We start from the raw sequence: 13,291 nt of genomic DNA on the forward strand, positions 1-13,291 counted from the left end.
TTCAATACATTTTTGCACCTAATTAATAGTACGTTTTAATCTTTTGCCTTGATTAATTAAAAAAATCGAAGAGCGCGTTTAAGTATTCTTTGAAGTATTATGAGTATACAATTCTGCATTGCATTCATCTTTCAGCTTTACCGATGGTTTCCAAGAAGTTTTAAAATCTTCCTTTGCTATATTTACAACTTTCCTTTTTTCTTTTATCATTCAACTTTAGCAACCTCTTCGCGAAACATTTATTACATTTTGTTTCCAAGAAAACGTTTAGTCGCATTCTGCACCGTAAAGTGACTTTTATTAATTATTTCTCAGAATGGCTGGACAAGATTTCCCTTGTTTCAATAAATTTAATATAATTTTCCTTCCGGTACACGAATACAACGAATACTTTTTTTCCAATTCAAATGTAATTTTACGATAAAGACTTTGAATAATATTTGTATTTTGTCGTTGTGCACGGTAGCGAGTAGTGCAATAAAGTTACGGCAATAACCATGAAAGTAGAAATAATATCGAAACGGTAGTCAGAAGTGGAAAACAATTATATAAACGTAAATTGATATAATTTCTATTCAACGACTGCATTTTTCGATGCGCAAAGCAGCGAATGTAAATTGTGTAGGAATAAAATGATGATGAAAAGCGAACCGCTGGCATAAATCTTATATCATATTGCAACGAACAACGAGCAGCATCGGCCGGTTGCCGGGCAGTAAATGTAACGAACGTTCGCGATAAATGAAACGTTTTATATTTCCATAAATTTCGCGTTCAACGGTAGAAGCCGATCAAAGCGAAAGGCATTTCGTGTGCATCTCGATCGAGTTTGATTCCCGTAGTGCAAATGATGGCCGATGCGCGGCGCTGGATGCGCAGTGGCGCTGCGCGCCGATGGCGCCGGCTAGGAGCGGGACCGTCAGTCGCAGAGGGACCACGCACGGTGGCGGTCGTGAGTTGTCGCAAGAGCGAGACACCGTGTAATAGAACGAAGGAGATAAAGAAAGACAGACAGATCGAGCGAGGGTGAGACGGAGACGGACGAAGGGGGAAATAGAAAGACGTAGAGCCGTTCGTGGGGCGTTCGTGGTCGCCGAGTACGCGGGTCCCGCTCGATCGTGTGCGCGTTGAAAAAGAGTTTTAACCTCGTACCGTTCGATTGTCGTGCGTCGTCTCGGTTCGTCCAGTGCGTGTGGATCGGCGCGCGCGTTCGCGTGTGTCCGTGTGTGCGTGAAAAACACCGCACGGGTCTCTCTCTCGTTACACTTGTGAGTCACACATACGGTTTCTAGTATACAAATATACGTGCGACGGAAAGAGAGAAGCGCGCCGGGTACGTCGCGTACAGTGCACGAAACCGAGAAAGAGAAGGGACAACAGCTAGAAGGAGGAGGCGAAGGAGGTGGAGGAGTGGCGGGCGAGGAGGGGGAGGAGGTACGGAGTGCTGGATTTGTTTTCTCGCACAACGGTGGAGCAAAACGGCCTCAAACTGTGGGGCTCTGGGGCGTTTTTTCTTCCTCCGCAAGGGATGTACTACCCCGTAAGTGACTGTTTCATTTTTCATGAATTCCGTGCGTTCACCGAGACTAGGCGGCAGGCCAGAGAGAGGGAGGCGTCCGTCTGTTTCTCTCGCTCTCTCGCTCTCTCGCTTACCCTCTCTTTTGCTGGAAACGTTCGAAGGCGTCGGTTCGATATGAGGCGCCAGGCGTACGGACCATGCTTACTTTCTATTTTCAACCTGTACCGAACGATTCAATTGTGCTTATTCGAGATTCGAGTAACGCGATTCAGACTTTCGATCGATCCTCGTCGCAACGATGGAAAGACGCGCACGAAACAGTAGACGCTCGCACAGTAGTTTGCTTTCGAAATATCTTTATTTTCTTGTTTGTGTCCGAGGCAAACGCGTTCCTCGTATCGTACGTTACTGAAATCTCATTAGTCGTTCGCGTCGTGTTCCGAAATAGGTTAGAAAAACCCGAATCGTAGCCTCTCGCTAGCACCTCGCTGGTCGGAAACCGAGTAGAGGTTATGTTCGCTCCGCCGGGGACTGCGAGCGAGAGGCAGAGAAACGTTGTGCAAAGAAAGAGTCGGTCTATTGGACGATCGTTTTAGAGTAATCGCAGGCACAAGAGAATCGTCTCGGTCATCTCGATGCTAGCAAAATACACATTGCGCGGACTACGTCGACTTATTTACCGCATTAAGCAACGCTTCCGCGAAAGAGAGGTTAGGATGCTCGGCGAGAGACACGGACAGCAGGCATTTCCAAGTGAAAGTAAATACGTTGCTCCGTAATATTCTATTAACTTTTCAAACAATATAACACGAATGGCCCCCCCCCCCCTCCCTCCTCAACGAGTTAAATCGATACGTTTCATTATCCTTAACGTCGTCACGTTGCAAACTATTTCCTGTTCTCGTTATAAACGCAACAGTCGTGTTCAATACCGTGTACGTAACTCGGGATATATTTTAAAAAGACAAATAACTTTATTCTTTGATTATGCGTGTACGAATCCTGTCCAGTAGAACGTAGACAGTTTTGAATAAATAAAGGAGTTTCTTATGTACTGTCACATTGCTCCGCAAAGTAAACAATATTTCTTACACAAAACCGAGACGTCGGAAGCATTACTGGAATATTTTCTTTTCTACCGGTGTTTATTATTGCTTTTAACACCGACCAAGTTACACGCGTGGATTACATGAATACATTCGCTTATACATTTTTCTTTCTTTGACAACATAAGTCATGTATAAAATAGTACACAAAATAAAAATTTTAAAAAATATTGAAAACAGTTTTATATTGTGTAAGAAAATAAACTTTTAGTAAGTTTAGTAAGTTGACAACTTTAATCGTATATAAAATTGTACATGAGATACAAATTTTAATAGTACAGAAATGCATAAATAGTTTATTTGTTATATACCAAGAAAAATATGTAACGCGTAAGTCGTGGGAAGAGCAGCAAAATTATCGTTCGCTTTCCTGTGCGTTTAGTAGCCACGAATCGGAGCAGGTATAGCCTTAGCATGCGTTTACGGAGCCCAGGTAGACCTTCGAGCGAAGGGAACAGGGCTTTCCCGGCACGAACCGGGCCCCTTGCTCCAAAGTCCCCCTTTCTTTGCAGCGGTGGGGTACCGGTGGATTGGGTTTCGCACACAATAAAGCGGGCCTTTTTCTTTCGTCCTCGATAGGTCGCTCGGGACGTGTACACGGTTTCCGAACGGCGATTTTCGAAATCGTGGTTCGAGTCTGTTTCATTTACACGACGTTTGAATATTTCATTTTCGTACCTATTGCAATAGAATCAAACCTCTTTTACGCGATCTCGTGTGTACTCACACGTACTTTCGTATATGCGTATTTAGATATTAACCGTCCGTAACCCCGCGTGACTCTGACGTCATACCCATTATCTCTATTTTTGAAGTCTGACTTAATCCTATCAATATGTATCAGTTATGGTCTCAAAGCAATAGTCTGGCCTACAATCTGTTTACAACTGTATTGTACGAACAGTGTAAACATTTTTCGACGCTCGATTTTTCGATTTTCATGCAATACATCGTATTGTACGATTCGACTCGCGCGGATAGCTTCGTAGCGAATTTAATCGCATAATTTCGGAGTCTTGCGTATATTGTGAATGATTTTACGGTTTACGATCGTAATCACGACGTAGGTGGCCATCGACGACGCACGTGCGTCGCGACGCGTATTTTTCTGTTCCGTCACGGCCAATGGAAAACCGAGAGCTGCGTTTTTGCGTTCACGTTGTCGCTCGATCAACTGCAACTCGACTTACTAGCCTAATTGACATTAATACGCGATCGTCTTACACGTTTCGTCTCCATTTTTTATTCCGCGAACGTTTGAACCGCGGTGGTTGCTGCAATTGGTGTTTCAACGAATAATAACGGATGATTAAATTTTTAAAATTGACAACGTTTGGCGTCAAAGATCGAGCAGATATTTTTGAAAATATCGACCAAGAGGAGGGAACGTTCATAGCAAGAAGCCACATTTCACACACGACGTCATACCTCCATTATTAATGAGCTGGTTCCTTTTACCTTTTGCATAGCTGCGGTGGAAATGTGTTCCTTTTGAATAAAAGAAAACCCATTTCATTTTGATGTATAGTTTTCCTTTGAACCTACTATAAAGTTGCACCTAGATTAAATCATTCTCCTCGTGTGTACTCCGTATAGCACGTTTCTCGATCGCTTCCTTCAAAAAGGACTCGATTACATTTAAATACCAATTTTCATTTCTAATATCACAGTCACCGAATCTTTCTATTTTGTATGTATAAAACAAAACACGTTTTACGATCAAATTTGTTTCGAATAAAGTCCAGGAACGAAAAAATCAGTAGGCTCTTGAGCGCGACAAAGTCGATTTACTCCGATGCGTGCACAAAGAATCCTCGTTGAAAGTTAAACAAGTAGAATCGATCTCACTGCAGGATACGACGAATTCACCGAAAAATCCCGTCCATCCGTTAATTTCCAACGCCCGTTCAAAATTCTCTTCCGTGCCCCCGGTGCTTTTCGAACAGTTCGCGACGTAAAAATAAAAAAAAAAAAGGAAACTTTTCTCTATGTCGTGCAAAAATTCAAAGGAGATTATAACCGTCATGAGCTCACAGGGTATTATACGACGACGTTAATCCGCTGGTATTACCGCTGCCAATTCCGCGGGGATAAATAAATGACAAAAAAAAGAAAAAGGGGGTTGGAAGGAAAATGGAAAAACAGAAAAATATCCCGTTCGGTCACGTTCTGTCGGCCTATTGCGAAAAAAAAGAGTCGCTTTTTAGGTCAAGCACCTCAGAGCGACGGGCGCGCAGCCCTCGCCATCCCCTGGCTACCCTTTCGCGTTTTAATATTATTTTCCCGAGGAACGGCCAATGAAGCTCGAACGGAAGTGGACGTTCTCGCGAGCCAACGTCATCTGGTACCCACTCGTGTCGACGTTGATTCCTCGAGTCTCGCTAATATTTTTTGCCTCCCTCCTCGGTCCTCGCGATCAGTAGCGGATTAACCCACATCCGGAGCCCTGGGAAGATAATATTGTGCCTTCGTCAGGCGAATTAAAAAATAACTTTTCCCTTAATTATAAATGCTGTAAGTTTGATCTCTGGAAATGTGCAAACAATTTATTTTTATTCCAACTCTAGCCGACCAGTGGTCGTTTTAGATAACAAATTATTGATCGTTTCATAGAAGCTGGTTTTTTTTCGGTAGTACATATAAGCAAACGTAATGTAATTTCTTTGCAATATTTCAAGCTCTTGGACGTTCATGGATCCATCCATCCCTCCCTGGATGTCCAGAGTTTTTTCTCCAGCGTATATTTTTAAATATAGGACAGAGTGGGCTATTTCGAGCTTGTATCGGTACTTTATTTCGAAGCAAACGATCGATCGTGTTCCCATCGACTGGCCCTTAAGCAGAGAACCACGCGGCTCGCTCAGTGTCCCCTCGCCAACCATCTTCCATCGTTGATGCAAATTCTCTCGAAAGGGGAAAGAAAGATATTCGGGGGTAGTTCGCGGCGTCGAGACACTTTCCAATTTGGAGTATGTTTCTGTAAAATCTATCACTTCTTTGTCAGGAACTTCAAGCAATTTCACTTTAAAAAACACACCCCTTTGTGAACCCACATTTTAGAGAAACTTAGATACTAAGAAAGATCGTAACGATATGCTAACAGCTATACATAACGTATTAATAAACTGCAAAGAAACAGACGTGTAACAGTAGGTGACTCGTAACAGACTAATCGTTGACGACGGTCAGTGATCCATACATCATTTAGAATACGAAATTAGCTCTACGCCGATGTACTTTCATTACACTTGTAAATTAACTTTGCAACTTAACTTTGCTACAATTTATTCAACGAATTTTGTTGTTTTAAATCCCCCGACGTTCAGCGAAAATTTCGTCCGCTTAATACCGGGCGAAACAACTTAATTCGTTTAACAAGAACGGCTCGAGCTGTTTAATTCCCACGAACATCCAACGACGCTTTAAATATTGGCTTCTTTCGCCCGTTGAACCGCCACGAGTAAGAGAAATATTTCAAACGGTAATTCATTAAGTAGTTCCATAAATTCTTACCTTTATTGCGCGTAATTTAACTTCCGCCTGCAGCCAGGCGGCGAGAAAAAAACGAAATGAATTTAACAAGTGGTGTCGGCTGCGGAACGTAAAATGAAACAATTCTCGGTTTGAGGAATTCGTGCTATCCTTTAGACGGTCGTTGCTTTCGTTTATAATTCGTCCCATAGTTTGCGGAAACTCGCCAACTTTCGACCGCTAAGCGATTCGTTTTTCTTTCGTTCGAATTGTCCTTGCATTGTCACCTTGCCATCGATACTACCGTCAGGTGATCGTTTAATCGACGGATTTTTCCACGGCTAACCGCATCTTTGGCGTCGTATTATCGTTTCGAGCCCCGCTCGGAGGATCGATTATCCTCGTCTTGCGTGATTTGTCGTTGGCGTGGATCGAGTTTCGACGGAAACGCGAGAAACAAAGATCCTCGCGAATACGCGCTTCATAAAATCGGAAAACAGCTTACCATCGAATAGATTGAAATAATTCTAAAGCAACGATGACTGTCTTTTTATTGGATATTTATCGTTCGAATAACGGCGAGTAAAATCGAATCTGGAGTTAACAAAGAGATATTAGAACCGACGAGTGCGGAAGAGCTTTCGAATAAAGGAACGAGTTTAACATTCGAGCGAGATTGAAAGTTACTCCGTGCGAAGCAATCGAAGTTCTCGTTGCTGGGGAGGGAAATGGTCTTGCTGTTTGGTAAAAGCTTCCAGATAAACGGTAAGTTGATGCTTGGGTCAGATGCGTGCGATTGAAAGTGTCTCTCGCGATTAAATCGGTCTGATATAATTCTCGAAGTTAAAGAACTATGCAAATTTCTCGGTTACTCGTTTTAAAGTTGATGTTTATTGTCTCGATGGTGAATTAAAAAATACCAGAAAGGAAAGAAGAACAGTTTCAGCATCGATTAACTATGGTAGTGCGTTAAACAATTCATAGTAGCGTAAGATACAATTAGATTTGTTATTTCAGAAAATTTCACGACAAATTAGGTCTCTTTCCATTAAGTTACGAATTTTATTCTCGTAGATCTGGAATCGACGAAGAACACAAGTTCCCAAGATCTTTGTTTGGAGGATGATCGATCCTCCGGTGGATCGTAGTTCGTTTGTTAATTCCGATCGAATAGAGGCTATTTTTGTTCCCGGTTTCCAACCCTCGAAGCTCGGGGTCATGCCCCGCGAGAGCACGCGAAATAGTTCGTGCGCGGTCGCGTGTTCGCCAGAGCTTTAAAGATCGCGCCTTCTCTTTTACAGCCTTTGGACAATTTTATAACGGTCGTCGTTGCCTTGCATTTAATGGTGCACAGGCCGCGTATCGAGGATCGTAATCGTTTTGGGAGTAATTTCGGAAAAATAAGCTTCGAGAAGAGGGAGTTTATTTCCAAGTTGGAAAACGTATAAAATTTCGTTGTATAAATTTACTGGCGAATTCTGTAGTCAAACTTTCTCGACCCAACAGTCGCATCCCGGATTAGGGTTAAACATGGCGGTGGTTGCCGGAGCCAAGCGCGTTAATCCTTTGCACTTGAGAGAAGCGACTCTCAACCGAACCTTTCAACGCCTGGATTTTCAAACAGAGAGAAACTGCTTCTTAATTACTTTAAAATGCTTAAAATAAATTTTTTTCAAGTAATAAATTAACTTCGAATAATTCTCTTAAAGATAGCGAGCTCGTGATTTAAATATTAAACGCGTAAAGCGTAAAAATCCCCCAGGTTTGTGTCTTGATTTTCCCGAATCCTGCGAAGTAAAGTAAATTAGGGGTTTGAAAGTCGTTTCTCGAGGGCAAAGGGCTAATAAAATTGCCGTGAAACATCGAGTCCTTCGAGGACGATGCGCGGTGCAGTAGCTGCGTTCGTTGGTCGATCGATCGAAGGAGCCCTCGAACAGAGAGGTCTCTCGAAAGCGCAGTTTCATTTACCTAAGCAGGCTCCTCGGGGACACTGTAACGCGTACTCTGTTCCACGGTTAAATTTAGGAGCGACTAATGAAACGAGAATGTCGTTACTCCGTTCTTCGATGGCTCGACCCGGCTCGAAAATTTTATAACCTACCGCGGGCAAGCCAAGTTTAATGCCAAAAGACGAACTTTCCTTTCGCGATAGCTAGTCGAGGCTCGAAATAAGCTTCGCCAGAAGTGATTTACGACCACCTTGCGTAGAAAACGGATCCATCTAATTGTGTAAGACGCGGAACTCGCGACGGAATATTAATTGTACGCTAGAAATATGAAAGACAGAAGCAGATTCTTGAACGGAGCCCAAAATATCGTTACGAACATTTAACTATTTAATCATTCGCTTGTTAGTTCGATATCGGGACTTTGCGTTGTAATATTTTTTCACAAAAGATTCTAAAACGCCAGAAATGTCGTCTCGCTTGTTAGAGGGAGAAAAGTTTGAATATTATGAAACGTTTCACGTGTCGTGCGCGATTCGAGGGACGTCGGAGAGGGGAACGCGAGCGTACAAAGTGGAAGGAAGTATCACTTTAAACTTAAACGACGCTCGGCGTCGTTAAACCGCGCGACGGATACGTGTCAAGGCCCTTTTTCTATGGACGATCATTGTTTTTGCGCCCGCTAGAAATTATCGCATATGAATACACTTAGCGCGAGAGAATTATTATTCGTGATTCTCGTCGAAAGAAAGTCTTGTTCTCCCCAGCGGGGGCGTCCTTTGTCCTCCGTTTAGAAAAGATGAAGGCCCGAGTTATTCCAACATTAAACGACCAGTTTACACCGTGCAGGTGGATGTAAATTCGATAGCTAAAAGATTTTTATATCCCGTTTCCGTATCGTCACGATAAGGGGGCGGAAGTTTAATTTTAAACGCGCTGCTTGAAAACTGCGATTCAGGTTTTATGTTTACCGACGAAACTCTCGCAGCGGCGTTATCGGTGGTAAATAAAAACGTAAATTATATCGAGTCGCTCGATTGTTTAGCCAGGAAGGGGGGCCTTAAATGAGAGGAAATACATGTTTATTCGTTCCGTGGACCGTGGGATAGCATTCCCGGAATATGAGTTTCTAGACTGGGCAAATGTTTGAGGGGTTCGCTTTTCAAATAGTCTGGCGACTGTCGTTTCGTTCAAACGAGGAAGTCAAAGGGATCTTGCGGGTTTACGGAAGTAACAAGTCGCATGGGGGCATTGTCATTTTTTTTTACGAGGAAAAATTTTCATTTTTATAATTCAATAGGGGAAGCGAGATTAAAATTTTGATATAACGATATTCGAAGACCAAATGACTCCATACTATAGGTAATAATAATCGGTAATTTTTTAGCGGTAGTTGAAATTTATTGAAATACCGTGGAGAGATAAACACGATGGAGATATCGTTGTTTGCTCGACCGAATTCGATCGTAGCCGTCGTTGCTCGCGAAAATGCAACAGCGAGAACTTCCGTTGGGCTCGTGTCCGCATACTGATATGGGAATTAACTTATTATGCCTTGGCACTCGTCGGATTAAGATTGATGATTAAATAGCGCAGCGTTAGCTATTGTCTTGCCGCGCAGGAGACACAGCGCGGTTGCATTATTCACGATCAACAGCAGGACGATACGACGGCGTCGCTATTGGCGTCATACTTCCTGACATTTGACATGTAACATGCCGGTTAATTTCGGACGGGTCAGTGCGTGTTATTTGCAGACGAAATCGATGGAACGTGTACTTTATTTAGACGCTTTAAATCGGGACCAATCGAACCTGGTTGCCTTTATCGTTCATAGTCTTGCGTGTCGTTTCTCTCATCGCTTTCATCCATTTTTCGATTCGGGTTTTCGACTGTATAATAATTACAAAATTTTCCCCAACACGTTGCACACGGTTTTCGACTGTATAAATTACTGTATACGTTGGCTTCTCGATCTTGGGAAAATTTGAAATTAAATTGGGAAAACATCACGAAAGACTTTGGATAATGGAATTATTAACTTTGGAATTCGTCGTCTCGTCCTTAGACTTGTGAGGTTATTAAAGAAAATACTGGAATAATATTTAGCCGACCAGGAGTAACAAGATGGAATAATATATAGGGTGTACGACCACCCCTGGGAAAAATTTTAATGAGGGATTCTAGAGACCAAAATAAAACGAAAATCAAGAATACCAATTTGTTGATGGAGGTTTCGTTAAAAAATTATTAACAATTAAATTCAAAAATTTCAAATCGTTCTGGAAAAATTGTTTTCGGTTGCGGGGGTCAATTACAATCATTTTTGGTAAATACACATACCTCCGAAATCCTATCCACTTTCTAGAAAAAAAATTCGAGCAGGTGTGAAATTTTTCGACGGAAAAAAAAAATTTCAAATCGTTCTGGAAAAATTATTTTTGGTTGCGGGGGTCAATTACAATCATTTTTGGTCATTACAACATACCCCCAAAATCCTACGAACTTTCGAAAAAAAAATTTCTTACCGAAAATCTAATTCGGTGTCTAAATTCAACGAAAAAAAATTTCTAATCATTCTGGAAAAATTATTTTCGGTTGTAGGGGTCAATTACACTCATTTTTGGTGAGTAGACACACCCCCGAAATCCTGCGCATTTTCGAGAATAAAATTCAGTAGGGGCGGAACTGTAAACGTTAATAACTTTTTAACAAAGCCTCCATCAACAAATTGGTATTCTTGATTTGCGTCCTATTTTGGCCTCTAGAATTCCCCATTAAAATTTTTCCCACGCGTCGCCGAACACCCTGTATATGATTAATTACCTAAAATATTAGTTTATGAGGAGAAAATTCCATTGTTATACGAAGAATGAGTTTTGCTCAAAGAAAATTGTCGTAAAGATTTCATAAAATAAAATCTTTTTGTTGATTGTTTTCAGGATTAATTCTTTTGACCAATTTGAAATAAAGAACATCCTATCTTGACATTATTCTTATTTTTAAATAAAAGTGCTGAAAATAAAGGAAAAATAAAGTATTTTAATGAAATTTGCCCAGCTCTGGCGTCGATAATAATAATTTGTCGTTTTAACGTTCTCCCATTAACGATACTGATAAAAATCCCACTTCTTTTCGATTATCAGACGATCGTTGCTCGTTGTTTTCATCAACGACTTATTGACTTAATCGATATTTATTATTTCGAATTGCCCCCTCCTTTAAACCCGTTTAATCCCGCGTCGCGGTTGTTCGTCACGCGGCGAAATTATAAATTCGGACACGCGTTACGGACGACGAGTCCAGAACAATGGAAACGTAAATGACGCCACGGTATAACACGGATGACATCTGTAACATAATTGTTACGTAGCCTTCCGGTATATCGCTAGAGATATTTAATTTCGAAGCGTATTTAAAAATTGGGAAATTCACTTCTACTTCGATTCGCGCATCAACGACCACATTTACCATTTCAGACTTACTATCGTCGAGTTAAGTAACCATTATGATTTCCATTCGTTAAAAAAAAAAAGATTTATGACGTTTTATCTCGCGATTTAACGCGTCGTTTGCTGTTGTCTAGTTTTCCCCGTTTCTTCGCGTCTTCCTATCGCGTTTCGATAATCGACGCTCTGGCAGAAATATCGCAGAGTCCCCAAACCCCATTAGTTTGTAACAACCCGTAACTATTTGTAACGAGTGAATAAAGAGAGATAACCGAGCGTGGTGTACGCTCGATCCACGGGGGGACTATTAAACGAGTTTACGAGTGGTACGGTAATCGTTAGCTTCGGTGCACGGGGTCGTAAAATTTCGAAGAAAAATACGTCGCAGGTGCAGACGATCGAGTCAACAGACTTGCACTCGTGGACCATTCGCGAGTTTCACCTTCGTTACCGCGGAAACGAATAAATCGAGGCGCCGCGACGGTATCAGCGACGCTCCAAGGCGGATATATTTATCGCGACGCATTTAACTAGCCTTTCGATACGTGCCAGCGACGATTCTTCATTTTCGGTATTTTTAAACCGTTTATTGTTAACGTTACGCGATTTGAACGTTCGCGCGTCGATCAACGCGCAGATTGATTCATTGAATAAGCACCGAGGCGAATGTAAATGTAAATCTAATCGCGAGAATTAAAAATCGGTGGTCGGGCTGGAGCTTGAATAATGCATGAACTTTAAAAACACCGGGCGGGCCGTGTAACGAGCAAAAGTGTAAAGATAAAGAAAACATATGGGTTTTATAACTCGCTTGGCTCTGGAAATAGGATTCGAGCTGAGAAACTGTAGAAGTTGTTGCTAAAGTTAGTACTTCGCTCTTGTTATATCAGAGAAATATGTACGTTTATAATACATATTTGTGTCGACACAAACGAGGATCTGTCAAAAGGAGACGGCTTCAATTTCCTTTCTTCGCGAATTTCCAACAACGACGGATCGTAGATGGTTGAGATTCCGGTTTACTGGTTTCGATATTCAGCGAAATACCCTTAACACAGTCTGTGGACGTAATCAGAAACCGGGGAAAACGTTGGAAAAATCAGCAGAGCGTTCCCTCGCGCCTCACTTATCCTTGGATCGTTGAATGCATTAAATTTATGTTTGCAACTCTAACGGATTGCAATCTCTGGGGCTTTCGTGTCGACCCGTTTTCATTTTTCGTTTTCCTGCACGCTGTTGACATTTTCCGGGACTCGAGACGCCGGGGGGAGGAATTAAAGCAGATTGATCTGGAAATAGTAAACGTTAGGTAATCACGGTTTTCGAGATTAGGTTTAAGGGCGTGTAAATTATTTATACGTGTAAGCCACAAGAGTGCGTACGGCACCAAGGACCTCCCTGACCGTTGGTTTATGGCACTTAGCCTGAGCGAGACCCGTAGTCGCCAAGGTTAGGGAAAGCGCTCAGTCGGATTGCACATGGCCCACCCTAGCGGAGGGTCCCGTTTTTCCAAATTGAGGAGAGAGGAGTCAGTCGAGCTAGGCCCGCGGAAAGGGGCAGTTGAAATAAAAGATAACCGTCCTCAGTAGCTCTTCGCATTTTTGTATACGCTTTCTGCCCTATCCCGTTTTCGACCATCCTTACATACGTTGGTTCGCTACGTTCGAACGACGAGTTCTTTCTCCCCCGAAGCCAACGGTACCAAAATGGCTGCCGCCCACTCGTTGCAACAAAGTGCCACAAACGATAGAGCATCGATAAAAGCAGACGTTGCGTGGAAGTTGGCATTCGACGTGTGTA

At 42.3% G+C, this 13,291-nt stretch overlaps 1 protein-coding gene across 7 annotated transcripts in view; it reads left to right on the top strand.

Annotated features, from left to right (window-relative positions):
- LOC122400918 (RNA binding protein fox-1 homolog 2-like) overlaps positions 1-13,291 on the top strand; it is a 324,965-nt gene that overhangs the window by 145,895 nt on the left and 165,779 nt on the right. For 5 of the 7 annotated variants that reach the window (XM_043402677.1, XM_043402681.1, XM_043402676.1 and 2 more), the window contains exon 1: positions 851-1,540. The exons of the other annotated variants lie outside the window; for them this stretch is intronic. In XM_043402677.1, the coding sequence (XP_043258612.1) occupies positions 1,529-1,540 (12 nt within the window). In that variant the 5' untranslated portion in view covers positions 851-1,528. Of the gene's footprint in view, positions 1-850; positions 1,541-13,291 lie in introns of those variants that run through there. 7 annotated transcript variants of the gene reach the window in all.

The sequence above is a fragment of the Colletes gigas genome, unplaced genomic scaffold (genome assembly GCF_013123115.1).
Source record: "Colletes gigas isolate AHSC1104 unplaced genomic scaffold, ASM1312311v1 Colletes_gigas_Sc00020, whole genome shotgun sequence".
NCBI classification, from domain to species: domain Eukaryota; kingdom Metazoa; phylum Arthropoda; class Insecta; order Hymenoptera; family Colletidae; genus Colletes; species Colletes gigas.